This window comes from Thermobia domestica, chromosome 2 (genome assembly GCF_964235325.1).
Source record: "Thermobia domestica chromosome 2, izTheDome1.hap1.1, whole genome shotgun sequence".
In the NCBI taxonomy this organism is placed as follows: domain Eukaryota; kingdom Metazoa; phylum Arthropoda; class Insecta; order Zygentoma; family Lepismatidae; genus Thermobia; species Thermobia domestica.
Window position 1 is genome coordinate 386,473,630 of NC_137455.1, and position 13,336 is coordinate 386,486,965.

Consider the following 13,336-nt stretch of genomic DNA (forward strand, 5'->3'; position numbering starts at 1 on the left):
GCATAGGCTTTCATTAATGATTATAATAATTGTGTTTTTGCTTTGTGAAGTGTTTATGTACAACACGTATATCATAGCAGTTGACAGAACTTCATTATGCACATACCTGATTAATTTTAACAGATGTGAGTATTTTATGATTTGGTTACTTGAGGCACAAGCTTAGCATATGTTTTTATTGATATTTTAGACAAAGTTTATAGAGATGGTTGTTTCCTATTATAGATTTCTTTTGTTTTCAACATGCAAAAGTCATCATTAATTATATAATTAGTTTGAATTATTAACGTTGATTTTTGAGTTTTTTAAAAGTAAATTAATGATTTTAGTTTTAGAACGACACGGGGATGAGGTTTGATAAAAACTATATAGCACACATGGCTATTTTGAAAGTGTCATAAGGTTTTATACTCATATTCATGCAGAGCTTCTGCTTACTGTGTTGTTTTCTTGCTAAAATAGCTCACTTCGATAATATATTATGATCATAGATGCAACGCGTTTTGCGGTTCAATTTTTCATTTGCATGGCCATTCTATGATTTCGTGTACCAAACTGTGAAGCGACATTGCTTTTATAAAAATGCTGAATAGAAAACCTCATATTTTTTAAGTCGGTTAAAAAGTTCTTATAATTATTTACATGCATTTTTGAGAGATACTTCAAAAACAGGCGGTTGGACAGGCCTATAGCAGGAGTGCTCCATACTGCTAAAGACAAGACAATTCCTCATTTTACTTTTGGACCCAGGTGGCTCAGTGGTGAAGCGTTCATCTCTGGTGTGTGGAGTCTCTGGTCGATCCCAGCTCGCACCAAGTGAGCTTTATGGTGGATAAGCACCGTGTGTGCGGGTTTTCTCGGGATTCTCCCGTTTACTCGCACTTTCTTCATTCTACGATTTTTATTCATTTCTCATCATCATCGTCTCCTTTATATTAGAAATGAAAATGAAGTTTTTCAGTTTTACGTCCCACGATAATACCGGTGAGGCTAAAGGAGACGGTGATAATGGGAACTGAATGAAATGATGGAATGAAGAAAGTGGAAGAAAAAGAGAGAATCCCGAGGAAACCCACGAGCATGGTGTTTGTCCAGCACAAGTCTACACGGCGAGTGCTGGAATTGAACGAGGGACTCCAAGCACCGGAGGTAAACGCTCTACCACTGAGCCACCGCTCTCCCTCCTTTAAATTAGCCTAGCCGGCATAACCGTGGGAGATAAAACTTAAAGATTTTAATTTTTTTTAAAGTAAAACGATCGGATTATTTTTAGAAGAGGGCATGTCAGAAGAAAGACGACCGCTGTTAACCCTAGGTTAACGTCTGACATCAATTTAACCTTTAGCAGGTTTCTTTCATGTGTTTAATCCTCATTCTTGTCCTAAACAGAATTTAATGAATGTTTCTTTCACGAAATTGGACTTGACATTTCAACTTGGATTAGCAATAACTTGAGAACCAGAGATCTCCTTAGGAAAATATTTCACATGCATACTAAGGAATTTAAGTTCTACTTCCATTGCCAAATTTGGTCAATATCGGCTGAGTTGTGTAGATCGCGTACAGATTCAGCCGGGATTTTTACAAGAGAAATGAAATGAGAGAAGAAATATAATATCGGAGGCAAACATATTCACCATGTGTATAAAACGATGACATAATTAATCGGTCATTTCACATGATTACAATCGCAGAATTTACTGAAAATATTTACAAACTGTGCACATGATGAACAATTAGCGTCTGTGAATTAGTTTTGGGATAATCTGATAAGACATGTTGAGTATAGATGTCTCTGTTCTAAGATTTTGTAGAAAACGGTCTTTCTTTTTTTTTCTTACGATTACTCGTAAAAAAAAGTGAAAAATGAAATGAAATGAAATCTTTGAGTTTTTAAAAAAAAGTGGTTCATCTTAAGTCGAAAAATTGACATTTTTGTGGTAACTTTTCTCTCCGAAATATTATTACTCATTAACTTATAACATAATTCGAACAATGTTCCTGTTTTCAACTGTAAAAAGGAATACAAAGGAATTTAAATATTTTAACATCATAAAGAAAAAGTATGAAATATATAATTGGGAAATCCTTGCATATTTGACAAGAAATTTGCAGTAGTAACGATATACGAGAATGTTACAGGGAAAACAAAATAGATTTAGAACCCAATGACTGTTAAATGATTCCTTATTCTACTGCCTAGTTTGAGTTTCTTGATAATCTGATTATATTTGTGGTAGAAAAAATGAAAAGACGGGTGAAACCTTACCTGATGGTGCTAACCTCTTGTCGTACCGATCTTTGCATAACAGAATGTCTAAGATTGCCTTGTCAGAGATGTCGCTTTGAGAACTGAAATGAAAGGAAAATTAAAAGTTTATGTTAGAATGCACAAACTCACTACCAAAAATGAAATAACACACAAAAGCCATGTGAGTGATGAGCAGCATTTGTTTGCGAAGCATTATATAGTCTTTGAGTATTGCTATACATACAACAAATATATACAATATTGATACATACATATATACAATTAGCACATTTAATATAACATCATAATGCATTTTTCCCCTTAAATTACAATAATAAATGTACACATCGTAGAACTGGTCACATAATATTCATGGTATGATACCTTCTTTCTTTCTTTAGTCTCAAGGCTTGTCATATGTACTGTTTTCCTCTCACAGTGGTACCCCAGGTCACAAATGCTTCTAGTCATAAACAAATGGGCCCACGATCCGAACATATTTTAACTCGACCAGCGAGTAATGCATCGGCGCACGAACGTATATGAGTCGTTTTGAGGTCATGGTTTCGGCTCGCTAACAGCAACAGTTGTACTCAGGTTCACGGCTGTGAACGTATTGTTGCGTTATACTTGATACAATTTGTGTTGATATTATGGCCTTTAAGAAAGTAAAAAATGTTAGCGAAACTGATGGAAAGAAACCTAATCATATTGCAGTACAGTTTACAAAATTGTATATATTTTTTGCAACAAGTAAATCCATAAGCAGGTCGGAAAGCTACGTTTCTCGGGCGATTGATTGAACTTCCATGGCAAAAATTATTCCAGCTCGCGAACCGAGCGAAGGAGCGAATTAAGTTTGTAACTTGCGGTACTACTGCATTTCATCACCCAACCATCGCTTTAAGAGAAATGTCAATTTTGTCTCGTTTTTTATATTGTTCAATAGCAAATTTGTTAAATATAAACTTATTGTTTGCTGAGCAAAACAGCAGTTTTCATTAAAAATTAAATATTTGTAATAGTTTCGGCAACTAACTCTTTGGCTTCATCAGACACTATGAGATACAGAAGTAAATTTTTATTAATAAGTCATAACATAACCTATACTCGCGTATCAATAATATATATGAAAGTAATTTGTATAAACATGCAATCGCATTGCTGCGATATTACATAAACCATTTGTAGTGATTTATTTGGAGAAAATGAATAACGTATGTAGACAACATTTGGGCGTCTCATACCCGATGCCGCTTCTCTTAAGTGGCTTCTGTTTGGTATTTGCTGATTTTGCTTTCCAATATCTGGTTTTTGCCGTCATAATGTCCTGCTTTTGTCTCGAAAAAATATGGTCAGCCTATGCAAGATGGAATGTCGAATGAACAAAACGAAGCGTTTGTTACTGTTCGCTTTCACCCAGAGTTTCAATGGTGCCAAAAATTATAGCACGTATGAACAGTGATGATTTCAGTCAATTTCTCCCAGGGGGTGAATTTTAACACACAGGGGGTTAAAGCAGTACTGTGAAGATACTGTTAACCCTTGTTGAGGTGAGAATTGGAGATTTAACCAGGGGTAATTCGTCCCGGTACTCCCCGTGAAATAATAGTTGAGTATGAAGAACTGTATAAAAAACGTCTTGGAAATTTATGGCTCGAAAATGATTCGTACGGCTTAAGAAATGATAATTTTGACCTTCCTGGCTTGTCCAAATGAGGAATAACATCACACTTAGATTTAAAATGTTTGCGCGGCTTCAAGGATGCAGTAAATTTTGTGTAAAAAAAATTTTTTTAAAAAAAGATGGAAGGTGGCATTGTTTGGAAAAGAAGTTGACATTATGTCATTTTTTTTAAAAAAAAAGCGAATGGTTTTTGTATTTAAAACATAACACATAATGAAAACACGGTTTTTGAATTATTGAAATCAAGTGCTATTCTTGCTTATTTTGAACTTGATACACATCAATATAGTAATAGCATAGAATATACAAATAACGATACAAATATTAAATTCCAAGATTAAAAAAAAAAAAAAACTCTTCTCACAGTGGACTGGAGAGAGTTCCAGTTGAATAATCCTACACGATGTTTTACTTTACCGTTAATTTTCAAGTTTAATACTCTATCGGGAGTCCCTCAAGGATCTAATCTCGGTCCTGTCTTATTTCTTTTTGTTATTAATGATATTCCTCTGTGTATTAAAACTTCGCAAGTTCCTCTTTTTGAATACAATTTCAAATTATACTCCAAAGTAAGTTCAATTGATAACTGCGTGTAACTTCAACAGGATCTACAGAGAGTTTAAATATGGTGTGATAAGACTAAATAAGTTCTGAATGTGTCCAAATGTACATTTGAATCTTTCAAGAGGAAAGAAAATCCAATTAACTTTACCCATATAATGACTGGCACTTCCTTGTCTATCAAAGATCTAGAAGTTTTATTTTATAGCAAATTAACCTTTGCTCAACACGTTGACACAATAATGAGTAGTGCATATAGAAACCTAGATTTAATTTATAGGGTAAGACAGGATTTCTATAAAGAATCAACATTTATAAGGTCATACTTTCGTATGTGAGATGAAAATTAGAATACTGTTGTACTGTTTGGACACAACATGTCACTAAATACTATGATTCAATAGAAAATATACAGTTTAAAGTTTTACAAATGCTTGCATACAAGAAAACCGGTTTCTAGTCAATGTCCTTTATGAAGACTTAGTAACAAATTTTAGTTGTCAAACATAAAAAAAAGATGGTGTTTGATCTGTTGTTCTTACATAAATTATTAAACGGTAAAATTGACTATCCAGAATTAGTTTTAGAAGTATTATTACGTGTCCCAATAAGTAAGACTAGAACAGCAAACACTAGGACATTATAGTATAGAAAAGCAAGATTTAACATATTACATAAGTCTCTTCTGTGGACAATGTGTGCTTCAGATAACGAAATGATTAGATTTCATGTAGTAGATGTATTTAGTATGTCCGAAAACAAGTTCAAAACAATTGTTAGGCAATAACTTCTGCATAATTAAACAACGTATATTTGTGTATGTATAATAGTGTGTGTAAGATAATTATGTACACGGTACTATAACTGGGCATTGATGTTTAGTGTTGCCCTTATAAAATAAATAAATTTACCTTAGCCCTGACCTGATCATTATTAAAATATCTCAATTAACATTAATTTTTTTAAAAATTTCATTTACCTATCTTACCAAGGATTTCATAATCTGAATTCCTTGAATTTTGTTGATTTGTCGTCCCGGCGTCCGGAGCATTCGCCCCGCCCACGTGACGGCCCTGGATAAATTTAGCAAAAAGGGAAAAAGGCTCGATAAACCGTGAAAATCCAGGGGAATTTTCAGGCACACTAGTTGATCAATATAAATGTTTAAACTTTGTTCTTCAGAAATAAACCAATGCAATAGCATGTTTTTGTATCTTCTCAAAGTAGAAGAATTTGGAACCATTCTTCGCTGGGTATTTGTGCTTATTTTTCATTTTCTAAAAAAAGTGAAGGAAAAAGTAAAAGAAATAAAAGTAAAAAAAAAACAAATGAATAAAACAAATGTGATTGGTACAGTCCACAGCGAAAAACCTGCAATATGAACATGTATGTTTTTTTTTTTTTTTTTATGAAACTACACCTAACAGCCTAGAGAATCAACACGAATCACGCAGGAGAAACCTCGGCATCCTCCCCTGCACACTTATTTTTGAGCAAAAGACGTCGTTTCACAACAAACTTATATGTTCATGTTGCAGGTTTTTTGCTGCTAACTGTACATCCTTTAATACAGCTGAATTAATGTTATGACATACGTGTCATAGGAATTAGACACTCAATAAACTAGGAAAAATTTGATAAGAAAACTTATTTTTTTTGTCAGTCGAGGGAGATTTTCTTAAGGAAACCTAATTCAATAATTCTGACAATTCAATAATTCATAACGTACAATTCAATAATTCTGATAAGCACAAAATAAATATACATAATTATACAGATGTTTGATAAACTTTATTTCCCCGAAACTTTCGAATTAATATTGAAACTGAAAACACTTCCACCTAATTTATTACGTAACCCTCGCACTACCAATAGGGGCTACTTTGTGCAAACCGAACATTACTGTGTCTCAAAAATGTGCTATTTTAAGTTGGTGGGCACAAAGCAACCTCTCCCCGTTGGTAGAAGATGTGGCTGACATCTAGAAGTGTCACTCCTAGATGGCAGTGACTGATCCAGGGGGGGCAACGGGGCGATTGCACCCCAGAAGAGGAAAGTTTTTTTAAATTGTATATATTAATAAAAGCCATCCCAGAGTTTGAAGCTCTTAAAAGTAGCTCTAAGTAGCAGTATTACAACCCACCGCCCTCCAGAAGTCCGTCCTGGATCCGCCCCTGCTAGATGGCAGTATAATAAATAGCTATTTGTCTTATTCTGTGTATTGTTCACTTCAATTACTGCAGATTTTTGTGTTTCTAATTTTTTTTTTTTGCGAGACATATTTAATCTTAACAGGTGGGTACAAAATGACACCCCCTTCCCTTGGTAATATACGTTGCAAAAAATAGACACTAGGTAGGGCGGGGGTTCGTTTTCACTGTGCTGAGTTGGATATACTGCAAGTAATATTTAATAATAATAATAATAATAATAATAATAATAATAATAATAATAATAATAATAATAATAATAATAATAATAATAATAATAATAATAATAATAATAATAGCATACGAAATATGTATAGCATGAATTTGTGTAATCCTGTTGGTTTTGTTGACTTTCCCTTTTAAATAATATTACTCTTTTGCTGTGTAAATGAGCGCAATCTTACAGGAACTTTAGTAATCAGCGAGGACGAGGAGTGTGTATATAATGCTGGGTGAAAATATTCCGAGTTCTCTAACAATTGCGCCAGTTTGTAATTGTTGGAGGAGTGACGTCGTAGTATGATGGGCATCTCATCCATATTAATGAAGATGGCCGCGCTGCGCTGGTTATGATCACAGGAAATGGAAGGGAGGGGAAGAAAATGAGTTGCACACGGCTACGCGGTCGCCAGAAAGATAATTTTCACGACGGTTGAACAAAAAAAAGAAGAGAAAGAGCTAAAGCAAAAGCAAAAACACGTCTAGTCGCAAATGGACACTCGTCACTCAGTTCATTTGTAGTATTAACTGCCACTACAGGGCCCTCCAGGTTCTTCAACAGAGTAATCTAACAGCAAGACCCACGCGACGAGAAATTGCAAAGACTTCAAACCTGTTCACAAAGAACTTAATGGATAGAGTAATATGAATTCAATTCTCGGTGGCATAGAACTCATATGTGGCTTGAAGAGGTGTAAAATTAAATCTTTAGGCTATATTAATAATTCTGTAGTAAGATTTGAAGCTTTCCTGGCGGCGTATATGATAAAGTTCTTCTCGGGCAATCAGCCAGGTGAAAACTGGTGGATCGACCAACATTTCGAGAGCTATCATCGTTCTCATCATCAGGGCAATTATGTAGAGATCAACGGATATAAGTAATATATACTCTGGACTGGCGAAAATGCTGGTTCCTGATTGGCTAATTCATTCTGAAAACTGTAGCCAGCCAATCACAGCTCCAGTTTTGAGAATGAATAAACCAATCAGGAACCAGCATTTTCGCCAGTCCAGAGTATATATTACTTATATCCGTTGATCTCTACATAATTGCCCTGATGATGAGAACGATGATAGCTCTCGAAACGTTGGCCTATCCACCAGTTTTCACCTGGCTGATTGCCCGAGAAGAACTTTATCATAACAATTCTGTGTTGATTAAGTATAGTTATGTTAAGAAAGTCTACAAATGTTACTAGTTACGAAGCTTTTGGGAGGGGCCTGGACCTTGTGGATGTCCCAGTGGGTGCGCCCCTGATGATTTACATAAACTTGTAAATAAGGAGCAACTTGAGATAATTTTAAAATACTGTATTTGAGCCCTGCTGAATTAGTCATTCATGTGCTTACTTATAAACTGAACGTTCGGGTTCGCCTTCTGGTGGACACAGGAATTTTTAATTTCTATTTCGTCTAAATGCGGCATCCAGTCTCTGTCATGTTGGTCTCTGGGGAAATCTGAGAGCAAAATAGCGCTGACAATCATCACGTCTTCTATGTGCTGAGGTCGTGGAAGTATATAGTCTTACGTTCATATCGCTCGTAGACCAATATTCTGTATCCCGAATGGATGGCAATATATTATTTGAAGCGAGCATAATAGAGCTTCAGCCCTTCGACTCAATCAGCATTTCATTCTGTCTGTATGTTCCACGGTAACTGGCAGGCCGGTAGCCAGCCCAAAAATGTAGGGGGGGGGGGCGGCCGAAGTTAGGGGGGCCGATCCAACCATATTATAGTTCATCATCATATTATAGTTCATTTGCAAGCCTACCGTGAAACTTTTAGGGGGCCCGGCGAAAACTTAGGGGAGCGGCCCCCCTAGACCCCTCTAGATACGGGCCTGGTAACTGGTAGTATTTATCAGATTTTAATTAAACTTTATATGTATTCTCCAACTTAAGGAATCAATCTTATTGCCGGAAATTAAAGGTAAAAGGTATAAAGTCCATGCCTTGTTCCAACTTTACCCTGATATTCCATATAAAAATTATCCGATTCTGATACAACAGTGTATATTTCCTTTAGGGTTTCAAAATGATCCTACTCCTCTGGATTGAAAACTATCAAGCAAGGAAGGATGAACTCACTCCAAATTTGAGAACAACTTTCAGGATAACTTTCGTTACAAAAAATGAAACTAGGATGTGTTTTGTTGGAAGTTAAGAATTACTGACATTAGTTAGAACTAAAATTGGGAAAAAAAGTAAGAGTTGGAAATCTCTAGTCAAAATATTAAAATAAAAACATAAAATTCTCTGTACATTATGTTCACCTTTTCATTACAAAGCCCATTCCGCCAAGTAAGGCAGATGACACCTGCTGACTTTTTTTTTAAAAAAAAATACAGATTTGATGGGAGTTATTTTAAAATGCTCATAACTCAGGTTTTAATTCGCCAAAAAAATAAATAAACAAGAAGGAGAATACGATGAATGGAAGCAATATTTTAAAAAATATATATATAATTTGATGAACATAACCTAATCGTCGCCTCAGGGGACAACAAAAATGAAAAATTCAAATGTCTTAACAAAAAAAAAAAAAAAAAAAAAAGTGATTAGTCCCTCATGTAATCTGAAAACGAAATTATGGCGTTGGAAACAATTTGTCCTCTTAAAGAAACAATATCTGCAACTTTTGTATACACAATCCGTAGTACAACATTTTTCAACAAAAATCTGTAATTACTCCCATTCATTTCGATATAAATATATCTTTTGAATTTTAGAAAGTTAGAAGCAATAAAAGGCTTGCATTTAGAACCAAGAATATAGAATTTCAAAGGGAAATAAAGATAACAAGTATTTATGGTAGAATATTTATAAATAGATACTTAGTACCATTCACCCTACCTGAAAGTGTACACAAATGGATATCTATTAAACAAAAGGTTGAATTAAAAAGTAATTATACCCTCTCCTCTGTACTACTTCAGTTTTATTTTAGTTAAATAAAAAATAGTTTGTTGCTATGATTTTTTTTTCTGAACACTAATGCATTGCTCTTCTTTTTACTTTGAAATTTTTGATACGCTTGAAAATAAACCTACTTACTTTTGTAAGTATTTTTTCTAGCTAACTACTCCTTTAAAAGTTCATTTTTAACTTTGATAAATTACTACCTGGACCTGAGCTCTCTACACAGCACATCATTCACATATGAGCATGAATCTCCTTGTCATTCTTCACAAAATCTGTACATATACCTTTACAGACACAAGTGAAAGACGTCTTGATAAAAATCGGATACGGCTATCATAAACGGGAAATATTTTTGATTATTTTTTCAATATCTCGCACCGTTTGAAAGATTTGAGCTTACTTCCGGTTGGAGTTTCTAATTTATGTATCATCAGTGTTTTCTTTCTTCTTGCATGCAGTATGTAATAAGCAAATACTACATTACATACACAGATTTAATTATAATGTCAGTGATATATGGTGTTCATTGGGCAAAATACTCCAAACAATAAAGATTCAACTTAAACTGGAGAAATAGTTATCCTTCGTTTTTCATTATAATTTGGCATGAAAAAACGCCTGAGAGATATACAGCCCCTGCATACAACTATGTTGTGTTGGAATGTATAACGAGTAGGATATGTTTTACTTTTTAAAATTTCAATACTTCCGATGCGCCCCTAAAAAATGTAATAAAGAAATAACAGTCATTTTTTTAAATAATAAATTAGAACTGAAGAATCTACACAAAATTTGCAATCAATCACTTAAAACGGCATCTTTCTACAGCTTGTGGTTTCCGATATATCATTGTCAAAAAAGTTGGTAACAAACACATAAACATCCACAAACAAACGTTCACAAGCATATAAACTTTTTTTGACCACAAGTATTTAAATCTAATAAACATAGATTGAATACAATTCTTAATAATTTTTCTTCTTAAAATGACCAATGATACTTAAAGACAATAGACTGTATTCTTATTGAAACAATTACAATGGAGTTTTTCTTTTCGCTTTGTTTCACGCGACGACTTGTAATCTCTGAGGACGTCTTGTAGCCAATCTGTAAGAGAGAGTCGCTTGCTAATTTCTCAAATCGCTCCTAAAATTGCTCTGAGCCTCTGTTCTCTAGAGAGACCATCTTCTAGCTGTTTCGGTTGTCTCAGCCATTTAGTGACCACACGATCGCTAAATAGCCTTGCTCTGCACTGAACCTGTGGTCTTCAATAAATTTACCCCTGGGTGCTTTCCAACAGAGCTCACATGTGAAGAGATCGCCTTCATTACAACGACCACCTTCAATGCATGTTATTCATATTGTTCTGCCCCACAAAGCTCTGCCGTTTAAGCTTTAGTGTACAACTAAACCGCAAACAGAACAAAAGCTTAAAATGTACTTTATGATTTACAATGTTTAGGTAAAGGAAATGAAGATTTCTGGAATACTCTAAATTCCAATTGTAATATTATCCATATCTACAACGTTCCTTCTTTCAACTTAAATTTATTTTAAACTACTCAATAGGAAAAATAATACTTTTATTTAAATCTTAATGACATGAAACAGTTTCGCCAACTATGTACTTTCAGTTCATCAGACAGTATTAAATACCTAGTTGATCACAAACAATGGATATTTCGTAGATATACGCTAACACTCTCGTCTTTGATGCGAGCGTTCCCGGGTTTGATTCCAGGTAGGGACATTCGATCGATAAAGCGTAAAAGCTTTTTCAGGCTAGCCATTCTGAGTGAGGTTTTCCTGGGTTTTCCCCATTTATTACAGAAATTCCGGGATGTTTTCTTACATATAGGTCCCAGGTCGCTTCCTTCCTTCCCTTTCTTCGGATAGTGCGATCACCGAGGGACGTCATCCCTCCTATTTGACGGATTAATATGGCCTTAGATGCTGAAAACCCAGAAATCTAATTCCTAATTGCTAATTCCTAATCTTGTAGGTATAATCTGTCATTGCCTAGGCATTTCAATTGTTTGCAATAGTGTTTCATGGCATTTAAATTTTAACAAAAATAGCGTTTTGCTTAGCGAATAGTTTAAAGTAAATTTCAATTGGTGGAATGCTAGCTCAGTGGTAGAGGGGTCAAATCTGATGTGTTTTGATCCCAGACCATACGACTTTGTGGCGGACAAACATCAGGTTCGTTGGGTTTTTTCGAGGTTCTCTTGTTTCCTCTCTCCATTATCGTTCGCCAAATAGTTCACAATCAATCACGTTTATTATATCACCTTTCACCCAAAGCGTATAAGAATGTAAAATAAAACTACATATTTCATCCCATTTTTTCTGAGTTCCAGCTGATGTTCGATACCAATTCGATTGCAGTATTCATATCTATACAGGGCAAAATAACAACTAAAGATCATAAGATAGTAATATTGTGGACCCCAAAACTATGCTATGCGTAAATATGAAAAGGAATATATCTCTCAGTCTGTAGATTGAAAACAGTAAGAGATACCGAAAAATTGTTTTAAATGTCGATTCACAGTTTCAAGGATAGATTTCTTCTCCTTTTTTAAAACTTCTAATCAAACTAGAAATGATAAAAATCTGCCGTTACAAGTTAGAACATTTATCACTACAGACCAAAATTATTAATAAATAGCGAGAAATGATTTTCTTACACTGATTCAGCATCCCAAGAACAGGTTTTGCCTCAGTCCTTATATCTCTACAATAGAGGTGGGAGTGGTACAAATCTACTACTACTACTGAAAAAAAATGAAATAAAATCTTTGAGTTTTACGTCCCACGGTTATGCCGGGTAGGCTAAAGGAGACGGTGATGATGAGTAATGAGTGAAATGGTGGAATGAAGAAAGTGGGAGGAAACGGGAGAACCCCGAGAAAACCCACGCACACGGTGTTTGCACACTACAAAGTTCACTTGGCGAGGGCTGGGATCGAACCCCAAGCACCAGAGGTGAACGCTCTACCACTGAGCCACCGTGTCCCCACTACTACTACTGATTCAATATTGATTTCCATAGAGCGAGAACTGTAAGACATGGAGAGCAGGGGGTTCACCATGTCCGGACCCCTCCCCTAAACATTTCCTAACTCAACATACATAGGGTCATAACTTTTGACCCTGTATACCCTGGACAAAATTTATGGTGATGCATCAAGAAGTTCTTTAGATTTATTGTCTCTCGGACAGAAGGACACACTGACAAACATTTTGTCTCTCGGGCGGGTACACGGACAGACAGGATTTCTGGTTCGTAAACCAAACTTCTGATTGAAAATCATGTTCGCAAACTTGAGTAGAAGGTACGAAAATATAAGGTGATCATAAACAGCAAAACGACAAAAGTAATGCTTATTGCAACAAGAAGGATTATGACAACTTTAAGAATTAAAGGGAAAAAAGTACAACAAGCATCCTGACTTTCGCTATTCTTGAGAACTGTCAACAA

At 35.0% G+C, this 13,336-nt stretch overlaps 1 protein-coding gene across 15 annotated transcripts in view; it reads right to left on the reverse strand.

Moving 5' to 3' along the window:
- The window catches only part of pHCl-1 (pH-sensitive chloride channel 1), an 839,505-nt gene that overhangs the window by 221,677 nt on the left and 604,492 nt on the right, over positions 1-13,336 (reverse strand). For all 15 annotated transcript variants that reach the window (XM_081749495.1, XM_081749485.1, XM_081749494.1 and 12 more), the window contains one exon: positions 2,270-2,352. In XM_081749495.1, coding sequence (XP_081605621.1) covers positions 2,270-2,352 — 83 coding nt within the window. The remainder of the gene's footprint in view (positions 1-2,269; positions 2,353-13,336) is intronic.